Genomic DNA, 24,776 nt, shown 5'->3' with positions numbered 1-24,776 from the left:
GGTGAAACTGTTGCTTTAATAATACCACTGATAGTAGGTTTGAATAAACATAGTGTCAGAGTGATAACAAGAAGTGACTTCCAGAGTGTGTTATGGTCCTAGCATTTCCATTTGTTCAAATGTGCTAGCAGAATAGTGGGAGTAGATAAGAGCCTTGTGTCTTCCTGCAATACTTGATAACACAGGCATGTATTAGCATTGTTCATCAGATCCTTTTGCAAATACTTCTCTGCTTCTAGGAAGTTCCATGGAAGGCATAACTGGTAGAGGGAACGTGCTGTTGAGAACTGCAGCTGATAAAGGAAATACTGTGAGTTATTGCCCTTTATAATTGGCCCAAATATTCTGAGCATTTCTAGACAGCAGAAATGATCAGCATATGTTGCTCGCTCTTCAAGTCTGAAATTTTGACTCTTTTTGTTGTTGCATTTTGGTATATTAGAATATTTCTTCCCTAATGGGCAACTCTTTTTCTGGTAAGAATCACCTAAAATTTTTCTTCCACAGTTGTCGCATTCTGATTTGATTCATGAGAAGCCAAAGAAATCGCAATATTCCTCTGAAAATGTTTTCTCTATTGGCTATGATAAGAGTCTTTTTAGTTCATTAATATCACCCCCTCAAATGAGGACTTGCCATCATTGTGGTCTGTTTGGTAAGTACCTATTGTCCTGTAGTCTGTGATGCATAGCATGCTTATCAGTGAAACTAGAGCAGAAGGTTTGCTTAGAAATGTCTTAAAATGGATGTATATTTTTGTCTTGGGTGCAAGTATAGTGACTATTCAGAACATAGTTGGAGTTATGGAACTGATAAACAGAAGAGAGTATCTCCCTAATGAAAAATGTTTTATTTTTTCTTCCTAAATATAGAAGGAATTTGGGATATCTGGGTCAGCAATGTCTGATAGTTGTATGTGAATACAAATGCTTATAACTGTGGTGGAACCGTGTAGTAAAGCAGTTATTTAATAATACATGGAGTCTGTATCTTAAGATCTGTTGTCTCTTCCGATATACATGTCTCTCTCTGACTTTTCGTTTCTTTTTTTTAGGATCTCTCAGATGTTCACAATGCAAGCAAGTATACTATTGCTCTGCAGATTGTCAGAAGAAAGATTGGCCAGTGCATAGTGTTGTATGTGAACCAATTAAACAGAAGTAAGTTTATTAAAAGTTCTGCCAAAAAATCTTTACAGAAAGACAATATCCCTCCCAATACAACTTAAATGACCATGTAAAGGCATGGGATTGGGATTAGAGTAAAATATGTTACTTATTCTTAGGCTAGTACTGCGTTATCTCATACTTGTCAGAAAACTCAGCTCTGCTGCTTTAGAAGGGTAACTTGAAAGATCCTGTTGGAGTTCTTAAGGTGTTCTGTAGTTTGAATTAAAGCCAGAGCGTTATTTTTACTTGTGTCAGAACTATGTGAGCATGCAGTAAGAATACTAGCTTATCACATGACTTTGTTATTGCTGTTGATGAGGTAGGTGTCATGGTTTAACCCCGTAGGCAGCTAAAACAACCACACAGGGGTTCATTCGCTCTACCCCCTGCCCCCAGTGGGATGGAGGAGAGAATTGAAAAGGTGGGGGAGGTAAAACTTGTGGGTTGAGATAAAGACAGCTTCATAGGACAGAAAAGGAAGAGATAATAATGATAAAAGAATATACAAAACAAGTGACGCACAGCACAGTTGCTCACCATTTGAAACCAATGCTCAGCTAGTTCTTGAGCTGAACCACCTCCCAGCCCACCCCCCAGTTATACACTGAGCATGACATCATATGGTATGGAATATCCCTTTGGCCAGTTTGGGTCAGCCGCCCTGGCTGTGTCCCCTCCCCGCTTCTTGGGCACCCCCCGTCTTCTCATTGGCAGAGCGGTATGAGAAGCTGAAAAGTCCTTGACTGCTTGGCAACAACTAAAAACATCAGTGTGTTATCAACATTATTCTCATCCTAAATCCAAAGCACAGCACTATACCAGCTCCTAGAGAGAAAATTAACTCTTTCTCAGCTGAAACCAGGACACTAGGGAAGGGAGGAGAAATGAGGCTGTGTGCTTCAGCAGTGGCATGGTTAATGGATTGCATTTAACAGACTCCAAAGAGGCACCCTTTGAATCTAACTGTAGCCTCAGTGAACCTCATGGATATTTTATCTTTGAGCACAGCTGCAATTAGAAGAAGCTGTCTCAGCCAGGCCATTCTCTAGCTGCTTGTTACAGCTTTTTGACATGCTGGTTTAGATGCTCAAGAGATCACTCTCTAATCTGTTTCAATTAAAGTAAGCATCATGAGGTTATGACACAGTACAAATTGACTGGCTGGCTTTAGAACAGTTTAGGGGAGTGATGTGAGGATTTAAGCCAACAGTCTCTAGCAAGGAGTGATGACTGCATTTCAGTGAATCTGTAACCAGGTGTCCATAATCAAAGTTTACAAGAGATATTTTTTTTCCTCACGAGTTTTGCCACAGTGAGTGAATGGGAGGGACATGGGAACAAACCGACATATATGTTCTCTGGCTATTACTTATGTATTCAACTGAAATAGCAACATTTCTTTTTTTGTGATTTTTATAGTTCTTAAGATTTGCTTGGGATTACAGTGTGAGCAGAACTCTACAGCATTTTCCATCAAAATTAATATAGTTTGCTGATGGCATCAGGAAAAACACGCCAAGCGTTGCATGACAAGGAACTAAAAAATCTACTGTTCTGCATTTCCTTGGAGGAAGAATAAGGGTTGACAAAACCCCCATACTACAAACACAGCCTTTTGTTTTATTTATGAGTAGGTGTTAGGAATGCTACTTGTCTATCTTTGGTTCTTCAAAATTAACATGTTTTTCTTTAATTACAGTGTAAGTAATGAAAATGGAGGCAAGTTACCTGCTAAAACTGAGAAGGGAGTTTATCTTAAGGTATAGTATATGATATGATTTTCAGTATGTCTTGAATGGATCTGCTGTGAGCTAGTTGCAATATGCTTAATTTAACCTGTATAGGAAAGGAGCAAATTCCAATCTACTCTTTTTAGAAAGATCAAATCAGAAGTTACTGGGAGAAGCATTCAAAAATGTTACTTCTAGAGCCCTTAGCAATCCTATCGGATAACTCATTTTTTGTTTGAAAAAACATTTGTGAAAAGGTTAAAACTCAAGACATGTATGATGTTGCTAGAGAAATATTTTAGGAAGGAAACAGATGTAGCTTGTCCAATTTGGAAAAAATCTGATGTTGTCTTGATTTCTGTGTAGATCATGAACTGATGCTTGGAGCCTTATAAATTATTTGGGAAATATATTTAATGTAGTATTGTGTAGTAACAGATGCATATAAGCTTTTGTTTCTTTGCTGTAGCACGGATTGAATGTGACATATTTCTCCTTTGTAATGTTTTGAAGCCTCTCTTGATCTTACTTTCAGCCAAACATTTCCTGTAGTCTTCCTATGAACTCTTCTGCAGGAGATGATTTTGCTGTCTTCATGGTTCCTTGGGATGATATTTATGAAAGCAAGTAAATGTGCATACATCCAACTAGCCTCAAGTTTGCACTGTACAAGAAAACAACTTTGTCATGCACTTTTTTGAAGTAGCTCATTCATCTGTTTAACAACTTAATTTAGAAAGGAGGCTTTATTTTGTGTCTTTAACTTCTGTTAGTTCATCTTGATAGCTTTCTGCTTTGTGTACTTGTGACCGTGTTCTAGTAAAACTGATCAACTGGTAGTGAGGGACCTTTATATCAAGAGGCTGTACGATATGAATAAACAATTTGTAGCAAACTTACTTTGACCTAACAGAAGGTTTTATTTTTCCCTGGTTCATCTGAATCTCAAGCAAGTTCTGCAGAAGGAAGAGAGCTTATATTGCATATTGAACAATCTTTAATGTATTTTACTGTTGTACTGAGATGTGTTTTTATGGAAAATACTCTAGAAAGATCTTTGTTGCAAGTAAAGAATTAATTTGGGAATTGTAACTAATTTTAGTCATTGTGCGTTGTCTGCATTATGTTGGTTCAAATGAAAAACCTCTTTTACCTAATGATGTGTATAAGATTATTTTTCTAATGTGTTTAGGATGTCACAGATGCAGATGGTATGTATTAGGCAGGTTGCACTAAATGTTTAGACTTTTTAAAAAAATGAATGCCCGCAGTTAAAGCAGTAGCTATAATCTACTCTGGTGTTAAGGCTACAAGGAAGCAGGTGGAATTAAATTCCTCTTATTTATGAGAGCATCACAAGCAGGAAATATAGCTGAGTTGTCCTGTAAAACAGGTGTGAAAGGAAGAGGTGAATGTGTGAGACTTCAGCATTTGTTTCTCATTGTCTGTTCAGTGTATCTCTGTAATAATGTCTTAAGTTCTCTTCAAGAGTAATACAAAACCTGTAAGACCTCTTATTGAAAGTCAACAAAAGCACTTTTTTACATGCTTCTTGAAATGATAAAAAGTTCTCTTTTCATTTGTTACTACAAGGAGCTACAACTGAAACTCCGTAAGTTAAACATAACTTGTAGCTATTTTAAATAGGGTAACTCAACTTCTGTGGATTCCCTCAAGACAGAAGAGCACATCAAGAAAATAATGCTTTCGGATCTCCAGACTCTAGGGATCAAAAAAGCTATGGAAGTACAGGTACTTTTATTTTGGAAGAATCTTACAATGCTTTGTTAGGTTGCATTTGAAGCTGTGTTAAGCATAAATAGCTGTGTGTCATCTCAGCTTTGTCTCATTTTGCTTGCATGTAAAATTCCTTTATTTTTATAAAGATGAATAAATGCAAGTGGGGGCAGGGTGAGTAAGTGAGGAAGATTATTACTGTGAAGGTCAACATAGCTGGTTTTGTTTCCTGTAGTTAATTACTGCTAGATTCAAAACGAAAGAACAAAATCAGGTATTGGTTGAAATGTGTTTATTGAAATGAATGCTAGTCCTGAATGTATGGTAGGTTGTTCTTGCATAATTAACATATACTATGGCTTTTCTCTGTAGGGTACAGTAACAGAGTTCAAGAGTCCAAGAGAATTTTATATACAGATGACTTCTCCAGAAGTTTTAGACCAGATCAGTAAACTTTCTGTGAAACTACAAGACTGTTATGCTAAGACAGTTATTCAAGAGCAATATAGTGCTATCAAAGGGGAAGTCTGCGTTGCAAGGTGTTCTTTGGATCAGGTAACATCTGATTGTCCATAAAATAACCATTCTATGTTGAGCTCATCATGTTTTGCATGTTTTGCTTATGTCTCTACCAGTGAAGGCTGCTAATTAGAGATCAGTTTATTGTGGTGGAATTGTGGTAGTAACTAACTTTATAACATCTGGAACTCAAATTTAAGGTACTGATTTTTTTTTTCCTCCCCTCTAAAAAGCTTACTTCTATGTGTTTATGTACTTGAACCCTGCAGGTGCTGTTTGTCCTACTGTTGCTTGAAGGCTGTGTGTGTTCTTAGCAAATGTAAGCTACTGTAGTTAGAACAGTTTGGAATATGACTGCTTTCTTAAGGAAGTTATTCTTAACTTCTTACCTGACTTTTCTGGTTGCATTTCTATAGCCACATCTAGTTCCTGTTTCCCTTCCCATGCCTTTTTTTGTATTTCTTCCCCTTTTTTCTCCTCCATTGTTAGCAGATTCTTGATTTACTGTACAGTAGCCAATATCCGTAGGAGTAGAATTTTATCTTCACAGCAGTCAACACTACAGTGAGTTGTGTTCATTTGAGTCGCTTCAGAATTGCTCAGTGCCTTTGATAAACAAACCTGATAAAGTAAAGCAAAATATGTTGTGCTCTTACTAAGATTATCACTTACTCCTATGCAGACCTGGAATAGAGTACTGATAAAAGATGTGGATATATTGCAAAAGAAAGCACAAGTATTCTATATAGATTATGGAAATGAAGAAAATATTCCACTCTCCTGGATTAAAGCTCTGCACAAAGACATTGAACTGTTGTTACCTCCATGTGTAAGTTCTATTTTTTTCCTAACAGTGGCTGAGGTATTTTAAATTAATAATTCTGAAATGAGTGTGACTCGTGTCTCAGTGTAGCTGTCATTATCACAGTATTTTGTGTTCAGCAAAAGTGATACATAAAAACTGCTTTAATACACTAAGGTTCACCTTCTGAAATGTTCCCTAGCTATTCCATGGGAGTGAGGAAGGCCACCTGGCTTTTTTCTTCCTAGTCTCAGAATTCTTGGGTTCTAAGCTGATGGAAAAAAAACCCCAAAACCATGCAGGGCAGTTAGGTCTGCATGTCCCTTGTATGCTAGAGGACAGCAGGGGAAAACATTCTGCCTGCATATTCTAATCTGGTCTCATGCAGTAGTGAAAAATTGCTTGTAGTTTGGGCAAACTTTGTTTGGAGTACAGCTGTTGGTCTGAGTTCACTGCAATATTGTGTGAATGTCTTCCATTACAAAATAGATGGTCTAGTTTTAATCCGTGAGTTAAACTAGTATGTTTAACTATGCACAAAGGAGGAGAGAGTTGTATTATTTCAACCAGTGACAGCTATGACTAGCAGCTGTTGGAATAGTGTTTCATAGCTTGTTCCCATGACTTTCTGCTGGATCCATAAAAGATTTTGAGAGCTGTTTGAATCTTGGTGTAAAGCCTTCAGTGTCTGCTGAGGGAAAGTTAGGACACGTGCCTGTGGTCAGATGTGATGTGCGATACAACCATGCCTTGCATAACACAGCATAAATAGTGGGAGAATCGGAGGAAGTGTAGTTTACAGTTTGAATTTAATTTCCTAATTCTTAACTCTATAAAGAAGTTAGTTGAATTGATAGTGCTTCAAATTTCAACAGCAGCTTTAACTTTTATATGCAAGATGGTATTTTTTGAGGGCCTTAATTACTTAGTTGCTTTTTCTACAGGGCAAACAATTTCCTCTTGTTCTAATTTTAATTCTTTTCAGGCCATTAAGTGTTCCTTTGCTAATTATGATCCAAAAGAAAAAGGATGGATTGAAGGCATTGCCAGCATTTCTTCCCAGCTCATGGGAAAGCACTGCTCAGTAACTGTTGTTGACGTATTACAGGAGGAAATGATGTTGAATTTTGCTGTCGATGTTGTTCTTCCAGGTGTTGGTAAGTACTTGGTAGTGTGTGTGGGGGGGAAAACCAACACAATTAATGTCGTTTATGTTTGCTTTCCCTACCCCTGCCTGATACCTTTTAAAAGAGGAGAATTTTTATTTTGCTCTCTTCCCTCTTGTCACTCTCCCAACCTGCCTTTTGATTTTTTATTTTTTTCACCTTTCCATATAGATGTCACTTTAAAATGTCTGTACCTTCAATATCTTGTAATGCTTAATAACCTTAAATCTTAGTAAGGTTACTCTTGCAGTAGAATTGTAATAAATTCAGCATTTTCTGGATTATTTTGTTTATTTTTCTGTTTTAAATGGAACAACGTGGTCCCAAATTTGCATGCCTCTTATCTCATGCATTTTTAACTCTTTAAAAATGATAGTATCAGTTTCTAGTTCCACTAAGGATTTTACCAGCTTTTGTTGTATTTTGTGTATGCTCACTAAACAAGTATCCCAAAGAAAGTGCAACCACTAGATATTGTTTATCTAGTTGGAGAACACTGAATTTTTTTATTTCTAGCTTAGCAAGCCTCAATGGATAGAGACAAGTAGAGCACCTGACCTCTGAAGAGTCTGAGTTCAGATTTTCAGTTGAGCTGAGAGGGTGATTTTGAATATAAAACCAAACCAATATGAGGGTGATTTTGAATATAAAACCAAACCAATATAGAGAAGGTGTGCCTGTTGTCGTTATTTGGAGAGCTATTTTGTTTGGTCTTTTTTCTGTCTCCAGAGCAAGAATGATATAGTGCTAAGAGCATATTGTTTTCATTGATATGCAGCCCACAGAAAATTTGAAGGAAGCGATGGTTGATCATCTTAGCTTGCTAAAATACCTAATGTGCAGGAAGCTTATCTCCATGCCATAGTTCTGCAATCTATAAAATGATGGTTCACCTTAGTCCTGTGTAAATTCAACTGATTCAGGGTTGTGCTGGGCATACTTCACATGTGGTTGCTTTACAGTACACTAATGACAAAGCAATATAACTTGCCAACCTCTTGGAGAGAAAATATTAAAAAAACAATACCTCACTGCATTCATGAAATATTGGATGTATGACATTACAAGCAACTTAAGTTTTCAGTTGAAACTAATTATATTGAAAGTTTGGTATACTGCTTCATGTATTGGGAGTGAAATATGTTCTTAGGTATTGCTAAGAAACTCAAGATTTCTTTGTAAATCTTGGTAACTCATTGCATACTCAGTGTTGTAAATATGGAGGTAAGTAGTGAATCCTCGTGAAAAGCTGTAATCGATTTTTCAACCAACAGTCTATAGTGACTATGAGTAAATGTTGATTGTTACTGCTTTGCTCCTTTTATATAGTCAAACAGTCTTGGAGCTGTGAATGTCTTCAGAAAACTCAAGTAGTTAAGTTACTCTGAAACTACTTCTATTTTACATTCTAAGCATATTAAGTGCTTAACAAATAAGTAGAACGTGTTCACCATGTGATAGGCATATAGGACAGGCTCAGAAGATGGTTTTGAAATAAAAACAAATTATTACTACCTCTTATAGTAAATCACTTTGTTTCTTACATCTGTGTTTTAGGAGACTGCCTAGATAAAGTACCTTTAGAAATGACGTCTGATTTAACTCCAGGAAGCAATGCCAAAGGAGCAGACTCTCTAAGAGGTAAGCAAGCAAATCTAACTTCTTAATAAGAGACAGAAAGAAGTTGGGGAATTTTAAATCCTCCTGTGTTGCATGATATTCTGAACGTAGTACGTATTCCAGCTGTTCACTAGCATCACCACCTACTTAAAAACATTGGCTAGTGGAGCTTCCTTCAGGTCACTAGTGACAGTAGCACATATACTTTATGCTATTGAAAAGTATTTGTTTAGTGATGATTATGTGAGCATTGATGGATAATATGACAAGGAGCCTTCAAAGCCCAAAGAGTCAGCAAAAAGAATAAACTTCTTCAGTGTGTTTAAATTTTGTAGTTTAATTTAGCACAGTTTTTAAGTCTCTGAATCCTGGCTGGTGAGGTTGCGCATATCAAAGTCATCTAGCTTTTGATCAGTAACCTTTTTTTTAACATACAGAAAACCATTCTAAGGGAAGTAAAGAAAAAATACCTGAAGATGAAGAATTTCTTCACTCTGCTCATTCAGTTGCAGAGTGTGTCTCCGTATGTATTGGAGATGCATTTTCTGGTGTGGTTTCCTGCATTCAAAATCCAGAAAACTTCTTCTGTCAGCAGATGCACAGTGCCCGTAAGTGAAGTGTTGAAAATGGGATGCAAGATACCTAGTATGGCGTTTTTCTCTTCAGTAGAGTGGTTGGAGGGAGGTGTTGCTGGTCTTGTAGTTTGACCTGAAATGGTGATTCCCTGTAGCATTGGGCCATGCCTCAGTCAGTTAAGAGCCATGGTGTTGTAGAGGATGTTTTTGACACCATTAATACTGATTACTAACTTGTAAGGAGATAATTTATGGGCAGTCTGAGTAGTGCAAAGTAGAAAGATCGTGTGGCATGGTTTTTAGCAATCTGAAGTCAATTTTTCACACTTAAATGCATTCTGTCACATGTTTCAGAAATGTGTGTGAGTTTCTAATGACTTTGTGTATTCCTGTGATGTGTTATTGCTTTACCACTGGAGGGAAGTGTTTTCATAGAGGCTGGATGTGTGGACTGAACTTCTTTGTTACATAGTATGGGGAGAATGTCTGAGTATGAGAGGGCCAGATCATAGTGCCCAATCCCTGCTTTGGTGTCTTCTGATACGGTAAGACGTAAAACCATAAATAACACTATAGTGGGTGAGAGTGCTGGGCTGCGGGGACTTCTGGTGCATCTCCCACAGTGCCCATAAGCAGGTATTTGGGGAGAATTAGAGCAGAGTAAGTTTGCGGTATGTGTCTTCCTAGCACTATCTGAGCTAGCATTTTTTTCCAGCTAAAAGGGCTTTTGCATCTGGATGTGATCTGGTGTATCTCCTACAGTGGATTTCTCTTCTGTGTACTTGTGCAGCCTTTGAATTCTGGGTAGACTCATAGCATAGCACATCCTTTGGCAAGAAGTGACACTTGTCATCTGCCTGTTTGAAGAGCTGTCTTCCTTGGTTTCTTGCCTCCACTACCTTGCTGTCAATTCCTACTGGCTTCAGTTTTGTTCCTGTGTTGAAAAAGTCTGTGACTGGTTTTCCCTGTCTGTTCTCTTTAACACTGTGATTCCTCAGACTCAGGTGAGGACTCTCTTTGATCTTACTGATTGAAGAGACCTAGTGTCATCACTATTTCAGTATTACGCTAAACATTATGTGAAATAATCTCTATTATACTACAAGATGTTCTTCCAGGCTTTGAACTTAAAATTTGTGTACTTTTGTAATAATTACAAGACGGTGTATGTTCCAAAACCTATATATTTTAACATCAGGTCAACTTGCTGAGCTTCAGATGTCTCTTAATGAACATTGTGACAAATTTCCCAGTAGTCCAGATTTCCGTCCTGCTGCTGGAAATGTATGCTGTGCCCAGTTCACAGGTAATAACAGAAGGAATTTATGTTGCTTTAATTTATTACAAAAACACATTTTATAATTATGTTTAGAAATGTTTCATATAGAGTTTACTTGTGTCTGGTTTTAGCTGTGGCTAGCATTTGGTAGTGACTTTAAAAAATTATTAATAGCTAACAATGACATCTACAAAATACTAGTTTTAAAAAAAAGACCATAAAATGGTCCCTTCAATGAGCAAACTGTTAACACTGGGTTCATTTTTGTATAAAGGAGCTTTTTAAGAGACCAGAAAGAAATCTGGACTTTTTATATGTTGGTGAGCACTGTTTCCCAACTTGAAATTTTAGACCCCAAAAAGGGATAAAAGAAATGGGATTATATGTAATGATGCTGCTCTGATAGACAACTTCTCAAAATGTTATTTAGTTAAGACCTGGTAGTCCTGAATTGTATGTTTGTAACTTAGTTTCTGCCTGACAGTTATCACTGACATCAAGTTTCTATCAGTCTCATGATAAAATTGAATCTCGCCTGAACATAAGCTAGTATTCTGCATAAAGCAGCGTTTTGTGCTAGGAATTGGTAAGTCTATATGAAAGAAATACCTTTTCTTTATTAGAATCTGAAGTCCTGTTTGCCTGAGGGCAGTAGGATGAAGATGAATATCTTTTTTTTTTTCCTTACAGATCATTCTCATTTTCATCTAGCTTTTAACAAGAAAAAAAACCAACTTCCACATATTGCTGCTATAACTCTTGTGATTGATAAACATTCCTGGTCATTTATTTCTTTATTTCCTGTGGTTTTGCTACTTTGGATAAATTAGCTGTGAGACTGAACAAATAAGCTAAAATAGATGCTACTTTTGCATATTCAGAAAAAGCTAGTACTGCCAGTAAGCTGTCTTGGCATTTGAATGGGCAATGGTCTAGGTGCCTAGCTAGGGAATGCTACCAGTTCAGTACCTCAGACATCTTGATAATCTTGAGTAAGCTTGTATTTCTGTTTCTCAAATATTTTTAATTCAATTAAAATACTTAAATTATTAGATCTGTTGTGTGGCCTTTGAATTGCATGTCACTGTGGTTAGCTGAGATACTGTTTGCTGTTTGTTTAAAGGTATTGAACTCAAGCACCACATCCACATAATGTAGGTAATTCTTTGTTGCAGTATGTATTTGTGAGGGGATGGGGTCTTTATGGAAAGAATGGGAGTGCAACACTCAGCTCATACCAGGGGTGATGGTGGTATATGTGGCATCCATAAGGGTTTTGTAAAGGTTTATGTGAACTGTTAAGATTGACATTGTGTTTTGATATTTGTCTGCCCAAAATAATTATTCTGTTCTCAGATGTTAAAGTACAATGAATATTTGTATCTTCCTTTCTAGAAGACAGTCTTTGGTATCGTGCTGCTGCTATAGCATATGTTTCTGAAGATACTCTTTTGGTGGGCTATATAGATTATGGTAATTTTGAAGTTCTTCCACTGAATAGACTTCGTCCTATGATTCCGAGATTAATGGACTTGCCAGCTCAAGCCATAAGATGTACCTTGGCAGGTATGAAACAAATGATAAGCTGTTTTGAACTGGATAGAGGCAAAATAAGTGGGGTTAGATACTACGATCACATCTGTAGTATCTTATATTGAAATACGAGGAAGGGTGGAGATAAGAGTAAGTGTTATTTCCACAGTTCTTAATTGTTGTGGCATATCTACACAACATGACCAATCTTTCCTAACGTACCTGGTGACCTGCAGTTGTATGTTTGGAAAACTGTGTTTATTTTAACATACTTGTTAAGTTTTGCATGTGCTTTTGTTCTAAGGAAAATTCAGTCACCTGCTGGATTTGTGGAATTCTTAAATTTTGTTGTGGTTCTAATGTTATGGGGGAAGTAAAATTTCATTTTATATATCGAAGTTCAGAACTGTACATATCCCCTCCTCTAGGGCAAATCTAGTGAAATTACTGGTAGACTTTTCTCCATAGGCTTGTGAAATCTGTCAAGTTGGAAAGGACTTTGATGCTTCCTAGTGCATCCTTCTCTCTCAAGTCAGGATTATAATCTGGTTTTGACATACTTGTTTAACCTGCTGTTAGAAATTGCTTATTTTCTCTGTTCCATTGCTATGCAAGATGGTCTACCCCTTTGCTTCAGTACCCTTCCTTTAGAATACTGGTTGTCTATCCTTCCTTTACAATACTTGATATTTAAACTACTTTTCAAATTTTTTGGTAAAACTCAGAGCAGTGTTTTATCTTCTTTCTTTGGAGGAAAACATAAAACAATGTTTCCCTTCTATGTAGAGATAGAACTGACACACATGGAACGTGACCTAAAGAAATCGCTTTTCTGGGGAAAATCATGATGCCTATATCTGCTACTGAGTGTTCTAGGACTAAGAAAGGTCCTAAACACAGCATGGACACAAAGCGATGAGATAAGATGTTGCCTGATTAGAGTCAAGGATTACTGCTGCATAAATATATCTTTCTGGAAGGCAACTTCTGCCAGTCTGTTGCTATAAAGTTCTGGTTATAACTTACAGTTTAGAAATATACTTAGTAGCCTTCAGAGTAAATGTTGAAGGAGAAGCTTATACTAGCAGATGCATTGGCTTGACAGATGGTTAATGTTGTTCAAAACTATAGACTTTATTCATGAGACACACAGACTGACACTTCTTAGACGTTCATACTAAAGAACTATTAAATCTGAATTTGCACTTCTCTGTGTGTACTAGACTAGTTGTACATGATCTTTGAGTTTTTTATTAAATCCAAGTACTACAAACGTTCAGAATCTAAATAATTGGGTTTAGAATCTTGTTACAAGCATGAGGAGTGGGAGTGAGTTACTTGGTGTATCTGCTGCTTAATCAATTGTTTTAAACAGTGTTGTTGTACCTTTCCACATATTGTTGAGACTTGGACTATCCTCAGAACCTTTCCATACTATGTGACCTTCTAGGTGTAAAGCCACCATTAGGAGCCTGGACCTCAAAAGCTATTTCTTTTATGAAACAGCTGGTGAAAGACAAAGTGTTCACAATAAAAGTAGTGGATAAAGAGAGTTATAGATCTGTGGTGGAGCTTGTAGATGCATCAGTTACTCCAGTAATAAATATATCAAGCCATCTCATAGAGACAGGCTGTGCAGCTGAGGAATCAAGGATGGCCTTACCAGCAATCAGAATGAGCCATGTTAAGCAAGCAAATGGTGAGTACGAGCATGTCCTGCTGATCTGGTGTTACTTAACCTCCTATAAGACTGCAAGTTCTTAATTAGTAAGAACTTTCCAGTCTGGCTCATGAAGTCTAACCTTCACAGCTCTGAAGTTTAGCCATGGCAACTTTGCCATGAAGAAATTGCGTGTTTGCTTGTGTGGCGCTGTGTGTGTGTGTGCATACATAACAAAGATGTGATTGCTTTTGGATGACCACACTAGTATTTCACTTCCTCTGGTTAGAAGTCTTACAATTTCCAGTTGAAGTAAGATATGACTAGTTAGTACCTGCTTGTTCTTATGCCCTTGTTCTTTAGCTCATATAGTATTTAATCTTCATTGTCCTGTATCTTACACCTAAACTCATATGTTTAGTCCTTGAAAACTTGTTTGACTGCAGTAACTTACACAACTTCAACACTCTGCCTAAAGTGCCTTTTTTGCATTTAGTGACCAAAGCGTCAATTTGAAAGATTTGCAAATTCTATGTCAGATTTCTTTGTGTTATGAGAAGATCCCTAGCCTCTCATATAAAGCATGTTAAGCCTCCTCTTTTTTTTCCATCTTGTCTGGTAAAACTATATATTCTCTCCTGATCTAGCTGTACTGAAAACTGGGGGAAGCCTTTTTGTCAAGGCTATGTCCAAATCCCTTAATTTTGATCTTCCTCACTAGATGTCTCATGGCCAGGACATGGGGTTCTTCAGCCTGGAAAAGAGAAGGCTAGAGGGAGATCTTATTGCAACCTTCCAGTACCTGAAGGGGGCTTGTAAGAAAGATGGGGACAATGTTTTTAGCAGGGCCTGTTGTGGTAGGACAAAGGGGAACAGTTTTAAACTAAAAGAGGGTAGATTTAGACTAGGTACAAGGAATAATTTTTTTTTATAATGAGGGTGGTGAAATGCTGGCACAGGTTGCCCATAGAGGTAGTAGATGCCTCATCCATGGAACCATTCAAGGTCAGGCTAGATGGGAATCTCAGCAACCTGATCTAGTTGAAGATGTCCCTGCTCATTGCAGGGGTGTTGGACTAGGTGGCCTTTAAAGGTCCCTTCCAACCCAAACTATTCTATAATCTTTGAGAAGGGTAAGGAATCTTGTATGAAATTCAAATGAACAGCAGCTTTCATGGTTATATCCAAACACACTTTGATCTATGGCCACCACCCTGGACGTTTTGTTCTTAAGTTTCTTAGTTACTTCTTGCCTTTGTTTAATTTCTCACACTGAATGGAAGCTTTTGAATGCAGGTTCTAAACAGATTATCAACTTTTGTCTCAAGTGTTTTAAAACTTGTGGGTTTTATATTGGAATTTGCACAGATACATTTCTCTGTCAACTTGTGAAATATTTTTTCATTAATTTATTTCCTGTATTTCAACTTAGTGATTAAATCTGCAATTGTTGGATCCAGCATGGTATAAGAGTAGCTTTTCATTAACTTGCCAGGAATTAAGAAACAATGTTTTATTTTGGTTTAGAGGACTAGTTAGAAGAAATTTCACCATTACATGGAAGAATAAAAAAATTATTTCACAGTTGTTAAGCATCCTAAAGCTTTCTCTAAACTTTGAGCCATTTGTTAATCTTTATTTTTCTTGTCAGTCTTTCTTCCTTCTGCAGTGGAAAATTCAACTAGCTTCTACTTCTTTGGGCATATTTCTCAAAATATGCCAACTGTGCTCTCCCCCTTCGAGTAGGGATCTGGCAGTTGCTGTGTGAAGGACAGTTATGTATTCTGCTGAAAATAAAGAAGACTTTAGAGCCTGTTTTGATAACTTTTTTTTTTTGCGGGGGGGGGGGGGGAGGAGGAGGAGGAAAAGGGGTGGCTGGTTTGTGTTTGGTTTTTTCTTTCCCTGTTGGCAATATGACTTTCTAAAGTAATCTACCATCCGACACAATACTGGGCAGGTGGAACAGCATCTCAGTGTGGCCATCCTTGAAGCTCAAAGCTTTCTTCAGCTTCATTTTCAGGAAAAAAACCACCCCAAACTCTTAGAACTGGAAAGGTCTGCCAAAGTCAGAGGCCAACTACTTGAACTCAAGTCTTGAAGTCTGACTGTATTTCTGCATACGGCTGCCTACCACAAGCTGTAACAAACTTAACAGCTGTGAAAAATACAGGAAGGTTTAATAATATGCAAATGGAGGAAAAGATGGCTTTTCCAGTGTGTCATATTTTAGTTGTCACATGATCTATTCTACAACTTGAGTTAAATAGTAAGTTTCTTTAAGGTACTTGAGTATAATACACAGTGCAAATTTCTGCAACCAGTCTTTCTGTTAATCTTTTTGTTTTTTCTCCTCCTTAGACCATTTCCAGTGCTTTTGGTGACAGCTGTTTCCTTCTTCTGTGCCCCCTAGCCTGTTTCCAGGGAGCCAAGGTTTCCCAGAGTCCTTCTTAGTCAGGTTATGGCCACCTAGCCTGTACCTCTGTGTGGTTACTCTTCCTCGCTCATCTATGGCTTGCCCCCCTCAGTAGTGATCGAATACATTAAGCAACTGGCACACTTCTCTTGCTTGCTTTTATTCTGTAAAGAGGGTCTCACTGGTAATTAGTCTTTCGGAATATTTATAACAAGAAATTTGAGGATATGAACGAGCATTCAAGATATGTAATTTTTTCCTGTAAAAATTAAATTAATTTCTCTTCCTTCCTCTACATATCTCTTCTCTTTCATCTCTAGAGGACACTGTGAACAAAAGAATTTGCAAGTGGAGTAAATTAACTCTTAAACAAACAGCAGATGTCGTAGTGTGTACACTGTACAATCCTGGAGAATTTTACTGTCAGATTTCAAATAACAGCGGTAAGTTTATTCAGCTTTCTCTTCTGCTAGCTTCTCTGCTTTCTGATCTGTCACTTATTATAGTTCTAATGCATTACTGTTTCAAGTCAGCTTATAGCACCAAGGCTTACCTCCTAGTTTTTGTAACTAAGAATACAAGTGGAACGATGAAGAAATTGGATCATGGTATGTAGTGACTCTGAAATCTGAAAATGTTGAAGGTAAGCAGTTGAAAAAAATTTAAGAATGTAGAGAAAAGTGAAAAGAGCTACCATAATCTAGGCAAAGGATATCTAAACAGAAGATAGTAAATGAGATACATCCCCTGTGCCCATACAATACTTATTGGAGCTGTCTTCTAGTACCCTGTCCTAACTTATAAAAACTTAAAGATTCAAAAGAGATAACATGAAAATAAGAAACCACAGTTTTTGAGACTTAACTTGCTCTTGGATAAGCTAAAAATTTTTTTGTTCCTCTATTTGCATGTATAAATACTTATGATAGTCACTGGCTTTTTAACCTACTAGGAAAAGAGCATGATGAAAATCAGTGACTGAAAGTGGAAGCTAAATGCATTCAAACCAAAAATATAGGGCAGATCTTAAAAAGTGAATCCCTTGACTTATCTAGCGATAGTACAGATTCTTTGTGGTGTATCGCCTTTAAAACATGACTGAATTCCTCCCTGAAAGTGATGTTACAAAGCAAGCTAAAGGACTTGATATGAAAAATAAATAAGCAAGCAGGATGAGATCCCATAATCTGTTATATGCACTGGCTGAACTAGATCATTCCTGTGGTGTTATCTGGCTGTAAAATATACTTTAGATTTTGGAGTGAAGGGTGCTTGTTGGATTAGTAGGAAGAATTATTGGTCATTTTGTTATCGTACTGAACTAATTTATCAGTAAATATCAGGTATCTCGCCTCTTCCTGCTAACAAGTCTGTCTAGTTACATACTTAACTCAGTGTCAACAGTTCTTTTTTTATGAAATTCTAAGATTTGGGACACTCCCCATCAATTTTTTTTATAAGTAAGCTATACAGTGAACAGTATTAATAAAGTTCAAGTAAGCTTATTTTGTTGATCTTGTCTTTGTTGTTTTTCTTTCTAATTTTCAGAATTACTTGCTCTAAAATTACTTAACAAATCATTGTCTGAATACTGTCAGAAAACTCCACCAAATGTTTTTAAGCCTGAGAATGGAGAACCCTGCTGTGCTTTTTTCTCTGGTAAGTAACAGACTTTTAAAGGGTGAACATAAAAAATAGAATATCTGATAGTTTGCATTGGTAGAAGATAGCAAAGAATTGGATTTATTTACTAAAAAATAAATGCTGGTAAACTTATTAAGCGTGTGAAGTTTTTTGTTTGTTTTTAATTTCTAAAATAGATGATGGTAACTGGTACCGTGCTTTGGTGCAAAATGTTACTTCAGATGGAACCGTTAAAGTATGCTTTGTGGACTACGGAAATGTTGAGGAAGTACCACTGGATAAAATACGGCACATCTCATCCTCATTCCTAAAGCTTCCGTTTCAAGGAATTAAATGCTGGCTTTCAGGTGGATCTTCTTATTGGCTCTTGCTCTTGTAAGAGATATTGCAGAGACTTGCTGCTTCAGGGGAGGGAGGTGATGACAGGGTATACTTCACAGAACTGTGATTTTGGAGGTTTCTTTTTGGTTTTTTTAATAAATGTCTGTGTTCCTTCCAGCCTCTGGAAATTGTGGGAGCCATTGTTTTAGCCTCGCTACACAGTAGACTGGCATTTAGCAGAAAAGAAAGGTGGTGGCTTTTCCCTGAGCTCCTGACAGTGCTGTGGAGTGATCTGCATGGAGGTTACTGATTGACCAGTCAAAGGGAACTTTTTTGTCATAAAGTTCTGTTTCATCTGTAGTGCTTACTAGCTTTTGGTTGCTGCCTTGCTAGGAGTAAATATGTTTTTGTACAACTTAATTATTTCTCAAAATTTTTGCAGGCAAAGGAGCTCATCTGTTTTTATGAAGCAAGTTGGCCTTTCAGTTCTCTGTAGGGATGTTTCATTTGATTCCTGTAGAGTTTGGCACTGTACTGCTCTTTCTCAGTCTTATACCAATTTGCTGCTGCTTCATTTTCCACACCAAAACACTCAATTCTACAGAATTATTATTTCTTTCTGACACAGTCTGCTTTGTTTAAAATAAATAATGTGGAAATAGGAAAAATCTCAAAACCACATTTCATCAAGGCATCTTCTGCTGTTTTTTTGTCTCTTAAAACACTTAGGTTTTCTGCTCCTCTGATAAAAAGGGTATATTAAATTGATTCATAAACAGTCTTAACAGCATTGTTTGTGCTGAGGCACAAGGATTTACTTTGCAGAGTATCATAAAATGTAGAAAACAAAACTTGGGATTCTTGAGGAAATGTGTTCTTAGCAGAAAGGAGGAAGACGATGACCAGTTAACAGGATTAAGTACAATTTGTATCCCTAAAGCAGTAAAAGTAGCCTTGGTACTTCAAGTTGTGCTTTAAAAAAAAAAAAAAAAAAAAAGAATTTTTTAAAAGGAAAATGCAATGTGGAAGAAAGTCACTTAATGGAGATATTTTGAACAGTTCTCATACTTCCTAGGTATAAAGCCTGGTGATAACAAATGGATTCCAGAAGCTACAGCAAGATTTCATATGTACACTGCAGGGATAAAGCTCCAAGCCAGAGTAACTTCCGTTTCCAGAGATGGGGCAGGTGTAGAGCTTATTGACAATTCCACAGGTCATCCAAAAGTGATTAATGAGATATTAATGTCTGAAAAATTGGCTGTAAAGGAAGTTCTACAAGATAAAAAGAACTTTCCAAACAAGTCTGTTGACAAAAAAGGTAATTAAATGAATGTTAACTTTCAGATTCAACAAGAATTTTCAGCATTCCAGCCTTTAACTGTGATCTTGCTGTTTAACTATACATATACAAAACTATGCATGTTTTTAATTGATATTATATTGTGAGTTTTTAAACACAAGCTGTCCTGCAGGTGGCATTATAGACAAAAAGAGAAAGATAAAAATCACTGGGGCTGTCTTAAATGAATGCTATTTGAATATTTGACAGTAGAGAGTTACAAATTTGCTATGACTAAAACTTTTCCCATGTTTACTTCCCAATATCTTATTTTTCTGAGATGTTTTTTACTTTAGCTACTTTTATATGCTAATAGTTTATGAACAGCAAATTAGATTTCTTGAAGACATGCGTTTGTCTCTAGAATTTATAATATGTATGTGCTTGGAGGAAAGTGGTACACTGCATTTTCCTACTGTTTCTATTAGAAACCTCACTTGGGCACTGGAAGCCGATTGAATTGGCTATAGATGAAACCGTATCTGTCTGTGTAACAGAAGTTGTAAGCCCAGATTTGTTTTACGCTGTACCAGTTCAAACTAAAGGTAAGAAAAAGTGTTCACTCTTTTTAGTACCAGTAAGAAGTCACTGTTGCAAGTCAGATAATAAAATGAATGCTGGTAGTGAACTGAACCATGTGGAAATGTAGCTTGGACAGTAGAAAAAAAATAAAAAATGCCAATGGTGGGAGCAGGGGAGCTTAAAACTGAGTGTGCTCTTCATTATACCCAAATGTGGTTAGTTATCAAATGTTTTTTTCCCTGTAGATCAAGAGAGGCTACATAGGCAGTTGACTGAACTAGAAGGTTATTGTAAATCTTGTAAGAACCAGTCCTTTAAACCAAAACTGGGTGAAGCCTGTTGTGCCAGGTTTTCAGGTGAGGCAATCATTCATTCTTATATTTCCTTGAAGAATGTAAAACACAATTTTTGTTTTTGCTTTAGAAGGAGGAAAAACGCCAGCTTTAAAGTGCTTACAGATCTTGTAATTCTGTTACAAAGGATAGCCTGGCTGCATCTTTAGGTCAAAGAAACCATATGACAGTCTGGGAGAGAAAATAGGGAATAAGTTGTGCCCTCCAAAATATATGGAGCTTTAAGAGGAAAGAACAGCTAGTTACTGTTGAAACTGAAATTTGTTTGTGCTGTCCTGAGTCACAGGGACATGAAATTCATGGCAGAGCAATAGTGTGCTTGCATCTATACAGAACCCCTTCTGATTTGGGGGTGCCTGGGTGTGTGTTGCATTGTCCGAGCATGGGGTGGTGACACTGGCTGTGACAACTGATAATTCAGCCTTGTTAGCCTAACAAGCTGTCCATGCTTAATGAACTGTTAGTTCAAGTCAAAAGTATTCTTAACAGTGAGGGAACTTAATTTATTGTCTTAGTCTTTCAGAAGAGGGGATACTCTGCTGATATATTAGCTTGATATTTAAAAAATATAGTGTTGACTCATTAAATGTTGACTGCATGTGGGTTGTTACAGGAGATCTTGCTGAGTGCTGAGAATGAATGTAGGTGCTAGATCAGATAACAGCTCATGGAAAACACAGTAGATGAATTAAAAAATACTAGGCAGACCACAAGAGTATACCTACATATTTGACAGTTGTTTTTAACTTCTACTGATTTTTTGATTTTTTTGTTGTTTATGGCTCTTCAGGATAATTGAGGAAAAAGGATTTTATTTTTTTTTTTTAGTTTTGGTCATGTTTTGGGAGGGAATATGTATTCAAAAACAAAGGTAAGGGTCTGGAAATACAGTATGCAGATATCCATAAAACAGCAATTTAGTAAAACTCTTATGTAATTTGGGCAAAATTCTGAAAGCAAGACAAATCTTTATGAATACAGCAATCAGAAACTATTCCCTTGTTCTGTAGACTTGCTTCTTCTCAAGTGGCCTTTTGTATTTACCAGAGTATTTAAAAATTCCTGGAGAGCTATACAGATTCTTGTTCTTGGTATAAGCTGTGTTTATAAGATGGTACTTCACATGTGATTCTTCTTGTCTCAATCTCTTCAGGTGATGGCCGTTGGCACAGAGCTCTTGTTCTAAAAGCTTCTCAGTCTGTGGTGAAAGTACTATATGCAGACTATGGGAACACAGAAACTTTGCCACTTTCCAAGGTGCTGCCAATCACTGATTCCTACCTAAAGCTGCCTTTTCAGACAATTACGTGTTCACTTGCAGGTAAAAAAAACCCCAAACAAAACCCACCCCCAAAAACCCTTGACTATTTGTTTTCTAGAACATTATTAAGTCTGTATCTATCCTGATGATAATGTCCACTCCTTAATACTGATGAACATGATGATCTGCTGAAATAATATACTGGTTAATACTGTGAAAGCTGTTTTAGATATAGTATCTTTTTAGTTAATTATCTGTAGAATCTAAGCTATTTATCTTAGGAAAATATAGTGTCGTATTTTCAAAAACAGTGATAGCATTGTTCGCAAGATTCAAGTCACATCATAAAGAAATTCTTTATAGAACAAACTTGATTGTACTATTTTTTTTTTTCAGGAATAGAGAAAACTGAGTGGTCTCCATTATTACTTGACAAGTTGAAAGAAATGTTATTGAATAAATATGTCACAATTACAGTGAAAGGGATTAATGGAAATGTTAATTTAGTAACAGTGGAAAAATTCTGTGAAAATGGTAGTCTGAATGTAGCTGACAAACTGGTACTGGAAGGTTTGGTCAAATCCTGCAGGGCTGAAAACTTAAATACTGAAGATCAAGGTATGTACTTTCACTTAATTACTTCTTAATTCAAACTTAATTTGAAGAACTGTGGACACGTGGGATGCCTAAGTGACCTTTCCTTGCAAAAATCTTAGAGAATTCCACGTCACCCCTTAAGTTAGGGAAGCAGTATCCATGTGTATTTTGCTCATTCACTTGCTTCTTTTTTTGTAGGCAATGGAGGTGAGACCAAATGCTGCTGCACAGAATTAAAAATGCAAGTAAGATTCAGTCCAAGCAATACTTGCTTTTTTTTGTTTCCAGAATCTAAAAGAAACCCTATGTGGGAAGCAAATGGGAGTAAGGAGATAATACCTAACTGAAGCATTGAAGATAGGCAAAGTGAATATCCTGACACTTCTCAGTTTGTTTTATACATGGTAATAATTAGAGCACCCTGAAACTGAGGTAGGGTAGTGTATAGATCACAAAGACTTCATTAGTCTGTGTTTTGCCACACATACAGCTCTATTTTTTTTCTAGAGTATGAAGGCTCAGGAGTGTTTCTTTTGTCTGTTGTGTAAAGGTAGTTGCTGGTTTTTTGCATAAACCATGTCCTTTGGAGAAAGAGCAGTGGGATTTTTTTCAGTAATATGCCTGTGTTTTGCTGTGGATGCAACTTGGCAGACAGCTGCATGTCTTAAGAAAATTCTTACAATGTTTATATCAGGTAGCAGAGATTAATACTAATGTGCCACAGTTTCAGTCATGAAACTAGGGCTTAGAATCTGAGTTCAGTAGAATACTGGAATTTGTAACAGTGTTTGCCAGTTGCAAGATTTATTTTTCCTTTTAAAAAAAAATGAAGTGTTTCCTACAGATATTGCATATTCCTCTAACTTTTGAAAGTTTTCTAGTTTTAAGCTTTCTAATTTTTATCTTAAGCTATTTATGAAAAATTAGCATGTTAGATTACTGAAAGTAACTTAAAGTGTACCAGAAAAGATGCATCAGCCTTTCTTGAAGTGAGGATCTCTGTCAGAAGAATAAGCAAAACTTTGAATTTTAAAGATGGAAATGCCTTTCAAGGGTGGTTTGAACTTCCCCTTCTCCCCTCAGCCATAGGCAGCATGGTCAAAAGCAAAAATACGCACTATGATATTTTGGAGGTAGGAAAAGAGCATTTCTGTTCTGCTTCAGAGTGAGCATAGATACCAAGCAGCTTAGTGGCAGAAAGGCAGTAAAACTATGCTGTTCCTGAACATAGTTGATTTCTCTGTCCCACTGTAGGCTGTTGAACCTCCTTTTCCCTTCCCCCTCTATATCTCTTTAATCTTCCAGCTTGATCTAACTAATGTCTTTTCTGACTTCAATTCGGTCACTTTGTTTCCTGCCATCCTTCCTTAGTCTCATGACAGATGAAGAGAAGACAAAAGATTCCCATATAACTGAAAACATAATGAAACAGACGTGTGAATAACCGAATTTAAGATCCTGATCTCAGTCCTAAAATGAGTATTTCATCAGTTTGGTTCAGGGAAGTTTTTTCTTTGGGATGGAAAAGGGGGGAAGGAAGATGGGGCGAGGGGAAGTCAGCTACAATTCTGCTGGCTTTTTTCCCCTCCTCCAGAAGATTTTACAGTAGAAAGGAACTGTATATTTATTGAACTAATATGGGACTTAAATGAGTTTGTAATTTTAGGATCTACCCTAATCTGAAATCAGCAATTAAAAAAAAATTCTATCTGCTTATTCCACAGCTTAAAAAGCATGAACAGATCCTACTCTTCCTTTTAAACAAGTATGGAAATCCAGATGGATTCACTGAAATGAAAAAACTGTTGGAGCATTAAGTCTGACATGTGCCATTTCATTTGTATGTATACCAGGTTGCTGCATTTTTTTTGAAGAGCAACTGTATTTGTCAGATGAAAAATGAGAGTTGCTTTATAGAAATCCTACTGTTTAAGTACCTGTATTTATCTGTATGCTTGGATTGTTATTGTGAAATAAGTATGTAACTTCAAGGATTTCAAAGATGCGAGCTAAATTTTCTGTTCTTTGTTTTATACCATTGTGTGCTGCTAAGCTTTTTTGCTTTTTGCTGTTGAATGCACATAACTTCATGGAATGGCCACTGCATTATGAGTCTATTCTGTAAACTTACATTTGAAATTGTCATTGTAAAGCTTACTTCAACCTCGGTACCATTAATTTTACTTGAAAAACTGAAAATTGTTCTTAAACTTGGTTTCAGTATAATTAAAGGCTGAGTCTTGTCTTGGTCTGCATATAGGTAGTTCTCTCTAAAATCAGTAAACACTTAAATGCGCACAGTTCTTTATTTATGTTTAAGCTGTGTAATATACATCTGTGAATACTGTTTTGCAGCAAATTGTATTAGAGCTGTTTTGTCTGTAGCTATGTTGTGAGGATTTCTACCCCATCAAGTTTTTTTTGTCATAATAGGAACGTCATAATAGGAACATCATAATAGAAAAGTCCCATTCTGGGATATGACAAAAATACTAAATCAAATTATTAACAAATTTTCAGTATTTCTCTAAAA

At 36.7% G+C, this 24,776-nt stretch overlaps 1 protein-coding gene across 1 annotated transcript; it reads left to right on the top strand.

The window, feature by feature from the left end:
- The first annotated feature begins 247 nt into the window (after window positions 1-247).
- On the top strand, window positions 248-24,223 carry TDRD1 (tudor domain containing 1). The gene is made up of 23 exons (XM_054832025.1): window positions 248-310; window positions 508-655; window positions 1,055-1,160; window positions 2,869-2,929; window positions 4,547-4,651; window positions 5,009-5,191; window positions 5,838-5,984; window positions 6,943-7,114; window positions 8,681-8,764; window positions 9,181-9,351; window positions 10,517-10,624; window positions 11,993-12,163; window positions 13,581-13,829; window positions 16,524-16,646; window positions 17,752-17,862; window positions 18,024-18,194; window positions 19,244-19,489; window positions 19,939-20,055; window positions 20,278-20,388; window positions 21,539-21,706; window positions 22,043-22,264; window positions 22,442-22,488; window positions 23,968-24,223. Exons 1-23 carry the CDS (start codon window positions 248-250, stop codon window positions 24,058-24,060), a joined length of 3,177 nt encoding a protein of 1,058 aa, XP_054688000.1. The 3' UTR covers window positions 24,061-24,223.
- Window positions 24,224-24,776: the final 553 nt, after the last annotated feature.

Source organism: Grus americana, chromosome 7, assembly GCF_028858705.1.
Source record: "Grus americana isolate bGruAme1 chromosome 7, bGruAme1.mat, whole genome shotgun sequence".
NCBI lineage: Eukaryota > Metazoa > Chordata > Aves > Gruiformes > Gruidae > Grus > Grus americana.
The sequence above is the reverse complement of the archived record's forward strand: the minus strand, read 5'-3'. Positions and strand labels throughout refer to the sequence as shown.